Source organism: Festucalex cinctus, chromosome 1 (genome assembly GCF_051991245.1).
Source record: "Festucalex cinctus isolate MCC-2025b chromosome 1, RoL_Fcin_1.0, whole genome shotgun sequence".
Lineage (NCBI taxonomy): Eukaryota > Metazoa > Chordata > Actinopteri > Syngnathiformes > Syngnathidae > Festucalex > Festucalex cinctus.
In genome coordinates, this window is record NC_135411.1 from 60,591,770 (window position 1) to 60,604,402 (window position 12,633).

At 44.2% G+C, this 12,633-nt stretch overlaps 1 protein-coding gene across 8 annotated transcripts in view; it reads left to right on the forward strand.

Moving 5' to 3' along the window:
• caskin1 (CASK interacting protein 1) overlaps positions 1-12,633 on the forward strand; it is a 111,724-nt gene that overhangs the window by 62,371 nt on the left and 36,720 nt on the right. For 6 of the 8 annotated variants that reach the window (XM_077498817.1, XM_077498823.1, XM_077498841.1 and 3 more), the window contains exons 9-11: positions 6,499-6,593; positions 7,982-8,099; positions 12,271-12,516. In XM_077498817.1, coding sequence (XP_077354943.1) covers positions 6,499-6,593; positions 7,982-8,099; positions 12,271-12,516 — 459 coding nt within the window. The remainder of the gene's footprint in view (positions 1-6,498; positions 6,594-7,981; positions 8,100-12,270; positions 12,517-12,633) is intronic. The other 2 variants (XM_077498863.1, XM_077498868.1) reach the window with 1 other exon arrangement.

Genomic DNA, 12,633 nt, shown 5'->3' on the forward strand with positions numbered 1-12,633 from the left:
TGTTGTCGGAATTAATCATTTGTTATAGACTGATAAAATGAACTTTCATATATATATATATATATATATATATATATATATATATATATATATATATACACATACATATAAAATATATACGTATACACATATATATATTAGGTCAGCTTGACCCGTCGTGTGGTCAATGTTCCTGACAAGACGAGGTAAGGTAGGACTCAGACGCAGGAGTAAGGTGGGCCACCAAGGCAACAGGTTTATTACCGGCCAACAGCTGTCTCCTCTCAAACTGAGAGGAGAACGGGGAATCAAAAAAGTGGAGAACAAAAAGCGCTCCACTAGGGAGGAAAAAAACAGGCAAAAGGTACTGGGGACAACAGAAGGCGCTCCGCTAGGGAGGGAAAAGGGCACAAGGCAAAAGGGGTAACTAAAGGCGCTCCACTGGGGAGGAAAAGGCACAAAAACAAGGCAAAAACACAAGGCAACGTGAACGAGGTCATGAGGACTGTGGGACGCTTCCATGCACTGACTGACACTTCTGCACTGAGGGTAGAATGCAGCTGGCTTTTATTGAGTCTTGATTGGTGGCAGGTGTTTGTAATCATGGGCGGGGACCGGTAATTATGGAGCGGCAGGAAGGGTAAGTGATCTGGGGTGAGAGGAGAGTTAGGATTTTCAAAGCATGACAGGAAACATGGATAACAAAATAAAAGCATGGGCCGTCGTGACAGTACCCCCCCCTCAACGGCCGGCTCTCGACGGCCCAGGAATGTCAGGATGTTCTTCATAAAATTCATCAATGAGGAAGGGATCTACGATGAACCGGGAGGGGACCCATTGTCTTTCCTCCGGGCCGTACCCCTCCCAGTCGACCAGGTATTGTCTTCCGCGGCCCCGATTACGAACATCCAGAAGTTTCCTAACCTTGTAAACGGGGCCGCCTTCAATCATCTCCGGGGGGGGTGGGCTGCGTTCGGAGGGCACCAGAGGACTCACACGGACAGGTTTGACTTGGCTGACATGGAACGTGGGATGGATTCTGAGGGATCTTGGTAGGCGAAGACGAACTGCAGCAGGACCTATGGACTTGGTTACGGGAAAAGGCCCCACAAATCACGGGGCTAGCTTTGGGCATGGTACCTTGAGCCTGAGGTGTTTGGCTGATAGCCAAACTTGCTGGCCTGGGCGGTATTCTGGTGCCGGTCTCCTCTTCCGGTCGGCGGCCCTCTTCACCCGGTCTCCCTGGCGTTGAAGCGCCGTCCGGGCCGCCGACCAGACTTTGTGGCACCGACGAATCATGGCCTGGACCGAGGGAACCGTTGCCTCCTCTCCTAGTTCGGCGAAAAACGGAGGATCGTAGCCGTGGACGCATTTGAACGGGGTGAGACCTGTGGCAGATGTGGGTAATGAGTTGTGTGCGAGCTCGACCCATACCAGATATTTACTCCAGGTTGTCGGGTTCTGGGAGACGAGGCATCGGAGTCCGGTTTCGAGTTGATGATTGAGCCTTTCTGCCTGCCCATTGGCCTCAGGATGGTACCCTGAAGTCAAGTTGGCCTTGGCTCCCAGGGCTTTGCAGAACTGGGTCCAGAATCGGGAGACGAACTGTGGTCCACGGTCGGAAACGATGTGCAGGGGGAATCCATAAAACCTGAATATGTGGTTGATCATGATGTCTGCGGTGGTCTTGGCGGATGGGAGCTTGGACAGTGGAATGAAACGAACCATTTTGGAGAAACGGTCAACAACGGTGAGGATTGTGGTTTTACCATGGGATGGTGGTAGTCCGGTTACAAAATCCACTGATATTTCCGCCCATGGTCTGGATGGGATGGGTAGTGGCTGGAGTAGGCCCATCCGGGACTGATTGGATGTTTTGTTGCGGGCACAGATAGGACAGGCAGCAATGTAGTCCTTGATCGTGGTTTCCATTGCCAGCCACCAGAATCTCCTGGCGACAGCATACATGGTCCTGCGGACTCCAGGATGGCAAAACAATCGTGAAGCGTGAGCCCAGTGTATTACCTGGGCCCTCAGTTCCTCTGGCACAAAGAGTCGACGTGGTGGGCATGACGTGGGGGGAGTGACGTTTCGCAGTGCCTCTTTGACATCGTCCTCGATTTGCCATCTCATGGCCCCGACTATGCAGTCCCGGGGCAGAATGGTCTCAGGCTCGGCTTCCAATGGCTCGGACTCGTGAACTCTTGACAAGGCGTCAGCCTTGACGTTTTTGCTGCCTGGTCTGTACGTAAGAGAGAATACGAAGCGGTTAAAAAACAAAGACCATCTGGCCTGTCGAGGGTTGAGTCTTTTAGCTTGACCTAAGTATTCTAGGTTTCGGTGGTCGGTCCAGATCACGAAAGGAAGTTCGGCGCCTTCCAACCAGTGTCTCCACTCTTCAAGAGCCACTTTTACCGCGAGAAGCTCCCGATCTCCGACCGAGTAATTGCGTTCTGCCTTGGATAGTTTCCGTGAGAGGAATGCGCAGGGATGTGTTTTTCCGTCCTCCTGGCAGCGCTGGGACAATACTGCCCCAATTCCTATGCTCGAGGCGTCCACCTCGACCACGAACTGGCGTTTGGGGTCAGGAACTTTGAGGATTGGGGCGTTGGTGAAGCGAAGTTTCAAGTCTTTGAATGCCTTTTCGGCTTCCGGGGTCCAAAAGAAACGAACTTGTGGGGAGGTCAAGGCGTGTAGGGGAGCGGCAATGGTGCTGAAGTTTCTAATGAATCGACGGTAAAAATTGGCGAATCCGAGGAATTGCTGGACTTTTTTCCGTGAATCCGGCGTGGGCCAATCTCGCACGGCGCTGACCTTGTCTGCCTCCATCTCTACTTTTCCCGGTGACACGACGAATCCCAGGAAGGAGATTGTGTTGACGTGAAACAGGCTCTTTTCGGCTTTTACGTAAAGCTGATGATCAAGCAGGCGTTGCAAGACTGTTCACATGGTTTTGATGGCTTGCTTGGTCAGGAGAGTAAATCAGAATATCGTCCAGGTAAACGTACACAAAGTGGTCAATAAAGTCCTTTAGTACTTCGTTAATCATCGCCTGGAAAACTGCTGGGGCGTTCGTGAGACCGAAAGGCATGACAAGGTACTCGTAGTGTCCTCGGGGAGTGTTGAAACCAGTCTTCCATTCATCCCCCTCGCGGATTCGGATGAGGTGATAGGCGTTTCGGAGATCGAGTTTCGTGAAGATTTTAGCTTGTTGTAGCTGGTCGTAGGGATCCATCCTTCTTGCTCACAAAAAAGAAGCCTGCTCCCGCAGGCGAGGAAGACGGTCGGATGAGGCCGGCTTTCAAGGAGTCGTCAATGTAAGTGTTCATGGCCTGACGTTCGGGTCCTGAGACCGAGTACAGTCTCCCCTTGGGGATGGTTGATCCGGGGATCACGTCAATCGGGCAGTCATACGGTCGGTGTGGAGGAAGAGTCATGGCCTTGGTTTTGCTGAATACCTCCCGCAGGTGGTGGTAGCAGGATGGAACAGTGTGCAGGTTCGGATATTCCTCTTGAGCAGGCGAAGCGAGAGACACCTGGTGAACCTGGGCTGTGGTGTTCCAATCTGTGAGTAATGCAGTCCTTTCCCCACTCCAGAATGACTCCAGAGTTCCAGTCGATTCTGGGACTATGTAGACGCAGCCAAGGGTGGCCCAGAACCAAAGTGGGGGAAGCAGCATGGAAAACATGGAAGCGAAGGGTCTCGAGGTGCTGTCCGATGTGCACTTCCAGAGGTTCAGTGATGTGGGTGATTTTCAAAAGTTCCTTGCCGTTCAGCGCTCGAGCCTGGATGGTTGAAGGAAGTGGTTCGGTGGAGACTCGTAGTTGCCTCACGAGCTCCCAGTCCATGAGGCTCTCGTCGGAGCCGGAGTCTGAGGGCTGACATATCTGTAGTGACATGGTGATGGGTTGTCTGAATCTGCGTGAGCCTGTGGTTCTTGGCGGGTCGGGGTGGCGAGGAACTCACCGGTGAGCCGCCCTTCGTGGTGCAAGTTCCCACCAGGTGGCCAAGGCCCCCGCAATAGAAGCATCGGCCTTCTCGGCGGCGGCGCTGTCGCTCCTCGGGAGTAAGCCGAGCCCGTCCCAGTTGCATGAGTTCCTCTCTGGCGAGACCCACCTCTCCTGGTTCCGGTCGGGGAGGAAGGATGGGTTGTGGCCTCCCTGCCTCCGGTGGCCGTGACCATGGGGTGGATTCCTCCCTCCTTCGGAGTCCGCCGATCTTCGCCAGTTCCTGGCGACGATGATCGGTGCGGATTGCGAGTGATATCAATGCGTCCAAGTCTGTGGGGAGTTCTACAGGGATCAGGAGTTCTTGAATGGCAGGTGAGAGTCCTTTCAAGAAATGATCGTGTAGTGCAATGGCGTTCCAGCCACTGTTCGTGGCCAACGTTCGAAAGCGAACTGCGTAATCGCTGACAGGTTCCTTGCCTTGTTGAAGTCGGCTCAATGCTCGTGCCTTCTCTCGGTCGTTGTTCTCTGGGTCAAAGAATTCCTGTACGCTTTGACAGACCGAGGAACCCCTGGCCCATTCCGCGGTCGCCCAGGTTTTGGCCCGTCCCGTCAGGTGCGACACCATGAAGGCCACTCGGGACCGGGCTGTGGGAAATGCCTGTGGTAAATGTTCAAAATGTATGTCACACTCCGTGAGGGAAGACTGACAGCGCCCGGGTTCACCGGAGTATCGTTCTGGGGAGGCAAGTCTTAATCCTACCCCGGTGAATGGCGTGGTCGGGACGGGGAACTCAGGATGAGGAAGTTGTCCGGTGGGAGCTGGCGCTCGACGCCGTGAGAGGCTCACCAGCTCGTGGACCTGGCTGGACAATTCCCCAATCTGTGACAACATGGCTTGGTGGATCCGGTCCTGGTTGTCAAGCCGGGCCTCCTGGCTCTGCAGTGCAGCCTCGACCTTGCCTGCTGGGTCCATGCTGGCCGAAGTGTACTGACAAGACGAGGTAAGGTAGGACTCAGACGCAGGAGTAAGGTGGGCCACCAAGGCAACAGGTTTATTACCGGCCAACAGCTGTCTCCTCTCAAACTGAGAGGAGAACGGGGAATCAAAAAAGTGGAGAACAAAAAGCGCTCCACTAGGGAGGAAAAAACAGGCAAAAGGTACTGGGGACAACAGAAGGCGCTCCGCTAGGGAGGGAAAAGGGCACAAGGCAAAAGGGGTAACTAAAGGCGCTCCACTGGGGAGGAAAAGGCACAAAGACAAGGCAAAAACACAAGGCACCGTGAACGAGGTCATGAGGACTGTGGGACGCTTCCATGCACTGACTGTGACACTTCGGCACTGAGGGTAGAATGCAGCTGGCTTTTATTGAGAGTCTTGATTGGTGGCAGGTGTTTGTAATCATGGGCGGGGACCGGTAATTATGGAGCGGCAGGAAGGGTAAGTGACCTGGGGTGAGAGGAGAGTTAGGATTTTCAAAGCATGACAGGAAATATGGATAACAAAATAAAAGCATGGGCCGTCATGCCGGTGGCGGCGTGACAGTTCCAAAAGCATCCAGAGAAACATTGTTATATTTACTGTTTAGCTAACATTTGTTCCTTAACTTGAAAGTGGGTCATTTTGACCCACAACATAACAAGAGGGTATGAAAAGTTGCTGTAGTTTTGTGTGCGAATAGCATAAACTTTTGATAATTGGCACAAACAGTACTAGACACAGTTGGGGTGGGTGAATACTATTTGTACTTGGTGATGTGTTCACATGCACAGAGCCATACACTAATTGACAAGTGTAATTCAGTGGTTCAGTAATGAAGTGCGGACTCCACAAGTGAAAATGCATTAGTTTTAATAGTCTTAATGGGCATTCGCTTTTTTCCACACTTTGAGCTTCCACATATAGAAGCCACTTGCGTGACTCATTCAATCTTACTGAACCAGTATATGGGGCTGGATAGTAGTAATAGAGTTTCATGAAAGACCACCACACTCCAAACTTATTTCCATGAGCCTTGAAAAAAAAAGTTATTATAGTTATTGCATACATGTTATTAAAAATGTGGTGTTTATGGATTAACTCATTTAAACCCAAAAACGTATAAACACGTTTTTAATACTTTTCCTACAGTCCCAAAAACGTATTTATACGTTTGCTTGTTTTTTTTTGTTTTTGTTTTTTTATGCTAGTGCATATAGAATGCTTTGACACAGCTTCTGACATGAAGAGGTCATTTAAATCAATGGTCATTATTACAAAAAAAATGGCCAGCAATTAAACTTATTTAATTAATTGTTAATTATTTATATTCTATAGAACACAACATTTCGTTGACCTTGCAAAATCAGTCAAAATCCAGTAAAACAACCTGGAGCAAAGGGGGTTGCTTCAGTCAAAATGGCTGGGTGTGAATGAGTTAAAAAAGGAGGGGAAGAACAAAATGTCGTCTTCTTTTAGTGGAGTACTTTCCCTCACTGGTAGTGCCATGGTAATGCTGCTTTGGAATGTGTGAAACATTTTGAGGGGGGGAAAAAAAGACAGATAATAATAATTGGTTTTGTGTTGTACAGATGCGTCTGCAGCTCTTCAGGTTCGGGCTTTGAAAGATTACTGCAACAATTACGACTTAACCAGCCTCAACATCAAAGCAGGAGACGTCATTACGGTACAATGCACACCGACAGACACGCACATTCTTGACTTACTCAGTGACTACAGGTCAAATCATACCCATTTAATAATAGCATCCCAAAAAAATGAAGCTGCAAGTTACACTTGGCCTGCGGTTGTAATGGAACACTTACTTTGAGGCTTACCTGCCATGAAATATTTAATGCTGGCACTGTGCCTAGGACACACACAAAACAGCAGAGATAGGATCGGCTAGATCAGTCTTCGAGTTTAAGGCTTGGCGAATAAGTCACACCATTTTCAAAGGGTGATGGAATCTTTAGCATGAAACGTTGGAAATTGAAAAGATAATGCCATCAGATGGATGCGCAAACTCTGACTGTAAACACGCAAGACGTAGCGCTGATTTATTGTGAGCAAAGTGCAGAGTGCCATCGCCTGATTCCAGATAAAATAAAGATAAAGCGCTCTGTTGTTGAGGTTTGTTGATTTAAAAAAAAAAATACACAGTTGAAAAAAAAATGGTAAGAAATACTTTTGGCATGAGGCAAGTTACTGCCGGTGCATTCATTCAAGCAATTAAATGATGTACAACTTTAATCATAGTTAGAAAAAAGAGCCTTTCAAATTTCGAAAAGAAGGTCAGATCTACTTTCTAATTTTCTAATCTTTTTTAATGATTTACTTCTAGTTTTTGTTGTCAATTACAAATTGTATTGGCTCTGCTCATAGGAGGGAGTAGAAAAACATTTTAATAATTTAACTGGATCAATTTAATGAACAAAATCTGTTCTTCTATGCAGGCTTTAAATTCAACATATCAAATCCCATTTAATGCGTTGAGACGCTTATGCCATTGAGACAGCAGTTTTGTTTGAGAATGAGTGCTGCTTTTTAGGTTGATTAATATGCTCGAATGAGCTAATTCAGCATTTCCCATTTACTACCAAAACAGAGAGAAATATATTTATGCCGACATCGTAGTCTGCAACACCATTCATGAATATTTATGATTGTTAGGGAAGCCAAGCAGTGCCTGTTTTCCCTCGCTAAGGATCTGAATGAACACATTGGCTTTTCTTTTGTCTCGTTTCCTCACTTTGTTCACTTTGTTTACGATCATCCAATATAAATTTCAGCCAAAGATAGCAAGAGGAACCATAAAATGCAGTTTTTAAATTGTGATTGTATTTATTAAGGGGAAAAAAAAAAAACGTTTTCACATGGGAGCTTTGAAAAGTTCTTTACCTTAATATTCGCTTGGGTTATCTGGGTTTGATATTTGCATTTGTTTGATGATCTTAAATAAATAAATTGAGGTTAACAAATATGATAAACAAAACCATGTTAAAATATGTTCATAAAGTGAATTAAATCCATAAAGAACCTCAACTCTTGTGTGTAAACATTTTTACCTGGCAGGTTTTGGAGCAGCACCCGGATGGCCGCTGGAAAGGCTGTATCCATGACAACCGGACAGGAAATGATAGAGTGGGATACTTTCCCTCCACCATGGTGGAGGTCATCAGCAAACGAACAGGTGTGTGTGCGTGCACGCGTGCATGCATGATTGTGGTTGTGCGCGCGCGTTCAAATGATTGTGACCAGTTGAAGAGGATGATGACGAAAACAGGTTTCGTTTCAAGCATAATGTTCAAGTAAATGCAAACAAATGAAGATTTAACATCTTCTCTCACACTTGTTGCGATATTGTGACTCAGCCTGAAGCACACCTAGCTGGTTCTACATTACAGAGGGAATATATCAGTCTTTACTGCTTGATGATGAAAGTGCCTGCTGAGTAACAAAACTTACGTAGCACGACTTAACTCACTTGACTACGTTTTAGTAAACAGTCAAAAACATAAACTTAAGTTGGAGTTGAGCACTTATACTAGCCTTAATGGTCAATAACAGGGTATAAATAATGTTAATTTCCCATCCCATGTAAACATTTGAATAACATAGTTGACCAGGTGAGACAAACGGTAGCACATTCTGGCTCACATCCATTCCATCATTCCACTGCACAGACACAAGCTGGTGTTTAGAAATTGGTATTGGTGTTTATCTGTCAACATGCTTGTTTGTCAAGTTTTGTATTCACTTGTCTCAGTCGATATGTATGTGTGATGGTCGTCTTCATCTGGGATGTCTCACATTCCGTCTGACGTTCTTGTGGTCTCCCCTCATCAGCATCATTCTCACCTTCATACTCTACTTCTCACTATAGAACTTCATCTAATTCGGAACATGTATGCTAAGGGAGTGCCACTGTTCTAACAAGAGGTCTTACTTATTTGCTCATGTATTTTCCATCCATTTTGTAATTATTTTTCCTTCCATATGTCCCCACTCCCACTTTGACAACAAGTGCCATTAATCATGTTGAAGGATGCTCTCTGTCACATTTTGAAAAGCTAAGGTGGTCAAGTGTTACATCAAATGGACTTGGGCAAAGTGATTTTCAATATATTCTAGCAATGTCAAAAAATGGTGCCTGCAAAATGCCAGGAATGAAAAGTTAAAAAAATGTTCACAAAATACATGAAGAATAATAAAAGGCGCTTACAAAACGCAAGGGAAAAAAATGGTAATTTTTGGTGGAATTCTTCTAATGGAAGAAACAGAAGAATAACAGATAAACACAGGTAGTTAGTGATGGGCCCATATGTATTGATGCGACAAATCAAGTCTTGGTGCACATATCTCTTGGAGAGAAAGTCATGTGACCGATACAGTTGCTGTGTCGCTTATCATACACCTGTCACTGAGGCACCGAACTTTATAAGGAAGCGCATCTGCCAGCGGGTTGAGTCTCTGTCTAATGAATTGCACATATTTTGAAGCGCAATTCTGCCCTTCAAGTCAATGTGACAGAAGAAAGGATTCCACCTTGAGATATATTTTGATCTCATATTGGTAAATGGTAAATGACACTTCCTTTTATATAGCACTTTTCCATCTAACAAGGCCCTCAAAGCGCTTTACGTTTTGACTGCCCATTCACCTACTGATGACGCAGCATCAGGAACAGTTGGCAAATGTTTTTCTTGTTTAAAAGGTTCTCTTTATTTTCCATGTGTTCTACAGGGTGTGGGACACTTAGCTCATTGGTTATGGCAGTACACGTTTACTATGTGGATTTGATCCCTGATTGAAGAATTTAAATATTACATTGGAATTGCATGCGTTTCACTTATGGAATTATTCGTTTTGTTTAGTTTTTTTGGAACATCAAACTTCCATGCACTGAATTAAGCAGTTCTAAAATATATAATAAACCATCAGCTATCTCCATTTTTTTAGGCACAGCAGCCACATCAATATATTGCCAAAACACTGGGGGTGAAAAAAACAAAAATGTACATCGAAAAATAATCTTTATAACTCTGTGCGTCAATGTTTATATTTACATTTCAATGATTTTTTTGAACTTTGATTGAAAAAAAATGAAAGGAATAATACAAATTAACATACAATATAAACAATAGGGGTGTTAAAAAAAATCGATTCGGCGATATATCGCGATACTACATCGCGCGATTCTCGAATCGATTCAATAATCGGCAGAATCGATTTTTATTTTATTTTATTTTTTTATTATTATTATTATTATTATTATTATTATTTTATTTTATTTATTTATTTTTTTAGGATTCACACCTTGAGCATGGAAGAATGTTATATGAACGGCACATTAAGCCTTAATATTTTTATTTTAATGCTGTTCAAACATGAAACAGATTACAACCTCTATAAGACTGAAATTTCAGATAAATAAATAATACATTTTCATATAAATCTTACACTCTACAAGCTTACTGATTAGTATTTTCTAAATATGAATGGAAAAAAATCGCAACAATCGACTTGTAAATTCGTATCGGGATTAATCGGTATCGAATCGTGACCATTCGTATCGGGATTAATCGGTATCGAATCGAATCGTGACCTGTGAATCGTGATACGAATCGAATCGTCAGGTACTTGGCAATTCACACCCCTAATAAACAAATTGTGGTTGCCTGCAATGCAATGATGTTAGATCCAGCAGGTATCCTGTTGAGCAACAACGTGACTTCATGAGGCCTCATCTAGTCATCACTACAAAAATAATATACTCGCACACAAACAGGGTAGCAGAAGAGCAAAAATCAGAGTACAGTAAATGCAAAACAGCAGAAAGACAGTTGAGCAACAGATGTGAGCAAGTGAAGAGTCCAACACTAGTGAGCAGTTATAAAAACATCTGATTACTAACAGGCGGCAGGTGAGTCGCAGGAGGAACCACCTACTATCAAAAATCAAAAACAGGCTAATGCTGCATCGAGGTTGGTCGGAAGTCGGACTTTTCCGAGTTCAAACTAGGAAGTGTGTATGGGAATGCCATCCTGAACTTGGAAATTTCACTTGCAAAGTCGGAAAAAAAAGAAGGACCCTGACTTCACCGACAGACTTCAAGTGACGTCACTCTAATATGGTTTCCCCTTTAAAAACACAGACCGTGAATGGTAAAACACAGTTTACTTGTGGATAAAACTAGATAACATTCTTCATTCATAAATATTTGACATAACGTCACGTAACGGAACGTACGTGACAGTATGCCGCTATCTCCCTGCAGGAAATTATACGGTGAACTACTGAACTCTATGAAATGCTTATGAAATAAGATAAAAACAATAAATGAAGCAAAATTGCGAGAAGGTACGTTTGCTGGAGGTCAAAAAAGAGTTTTAAGAACCAAAATACACAAAAAAAAAAAAAAAAAAAAATTCCACTATCCGCCATTTTGGTCGTTTAGTTTCGCCTCTAACGCTTTCAGGTCGGAACTGGGAAAAACCAACTCGGATATATCCGACTTCCGACCATCCTCGAATGCAGCATGAGAGTACGGATATGACAAATTTACATATCACTGGACTATTGAGGCGTTGGGTTGAGGCAGTTATATTATTAGTGTGATGATATACTGTATGAATGAACTTATGTATTGTAAATGTAATGTGTTTCCAATAAAATAAAATAAAAAACGATTCGATATGGAGCTTGATATATTTTTAAGTAGAACAATTCAGTGCACTCACATCTTTTAAATCTAAAGCAATTTTTTTATTCAAATCATTTTTTTTTGTTACATGCCTACTGTATACGTGTGTGTATGTTAGCCAATTAGCACATTGTAAGGCTCAGAAGTTGTAGAAAGACAGAACATATAGTATAGTAACTAGCAGACTAGATAACAGTGTGCTATTTATTAAATATTCAAGTCATGTTTTATCATGGTCCAAAAGTCCACAGCAATAAGTTAACATAAGGTTCATTGTGTTTAAGGCAGGAAGAGAATGTCAAAGCGCGGCATATTTTCAGCTAATTTCATGCAAAAGAACATGCTGTAATGGGTCAACATTTTCAGTTTTGCTCACTTGGGCCAAATGAATCACACATTACCCTCATTTTCAGTGTATCATTTTCACTTTCATATCCACTTCTCATCATTCTTCTCACAAGCATCATGTGGCTTCATGAAACTCCCTCCTCATTGTTTTAGTCTTAACGTTAGCCTTCCTTGTTTATTTATTTATAATTTGTCCTTTTTTCCCTCCCTTTTCTTATGTTTCTTATGTCTCCTTTTTGTGGTTTGTTTCGTGGCGGTGGTTCACTGTTGGCTGGTTGTGTGTGTGTGTCGTCACGGTGCGTGTATCTAGGTTTGGCCAGCACAGTCATTTGCACTCAACAGTTTCAAAAGATACCGCTGGTTGCCCCGGCGACGGTTGCCCCCGCCAACGTGGTAGTCAACGGCAACGACACCACGTTCCATCAGATCCATATCCTGCCTCCACCGCCTCCTCCTCCACCACATTCCCATCAGCCACTGCTTCCACTTTTCACTTCCTTTGGCTATAACAGGTCGCCCGTGACAACCCCACAGGGAGACACCCCCACTGCCCCAGGTACACGCCCCCTTTTCACTATTTTTACTGTTATTATTATTATTATTATTATTATTATTATTATTATTATTATTATTATCAAAACTTCAAGGGATGTGTTCTACTTTTATTATTATG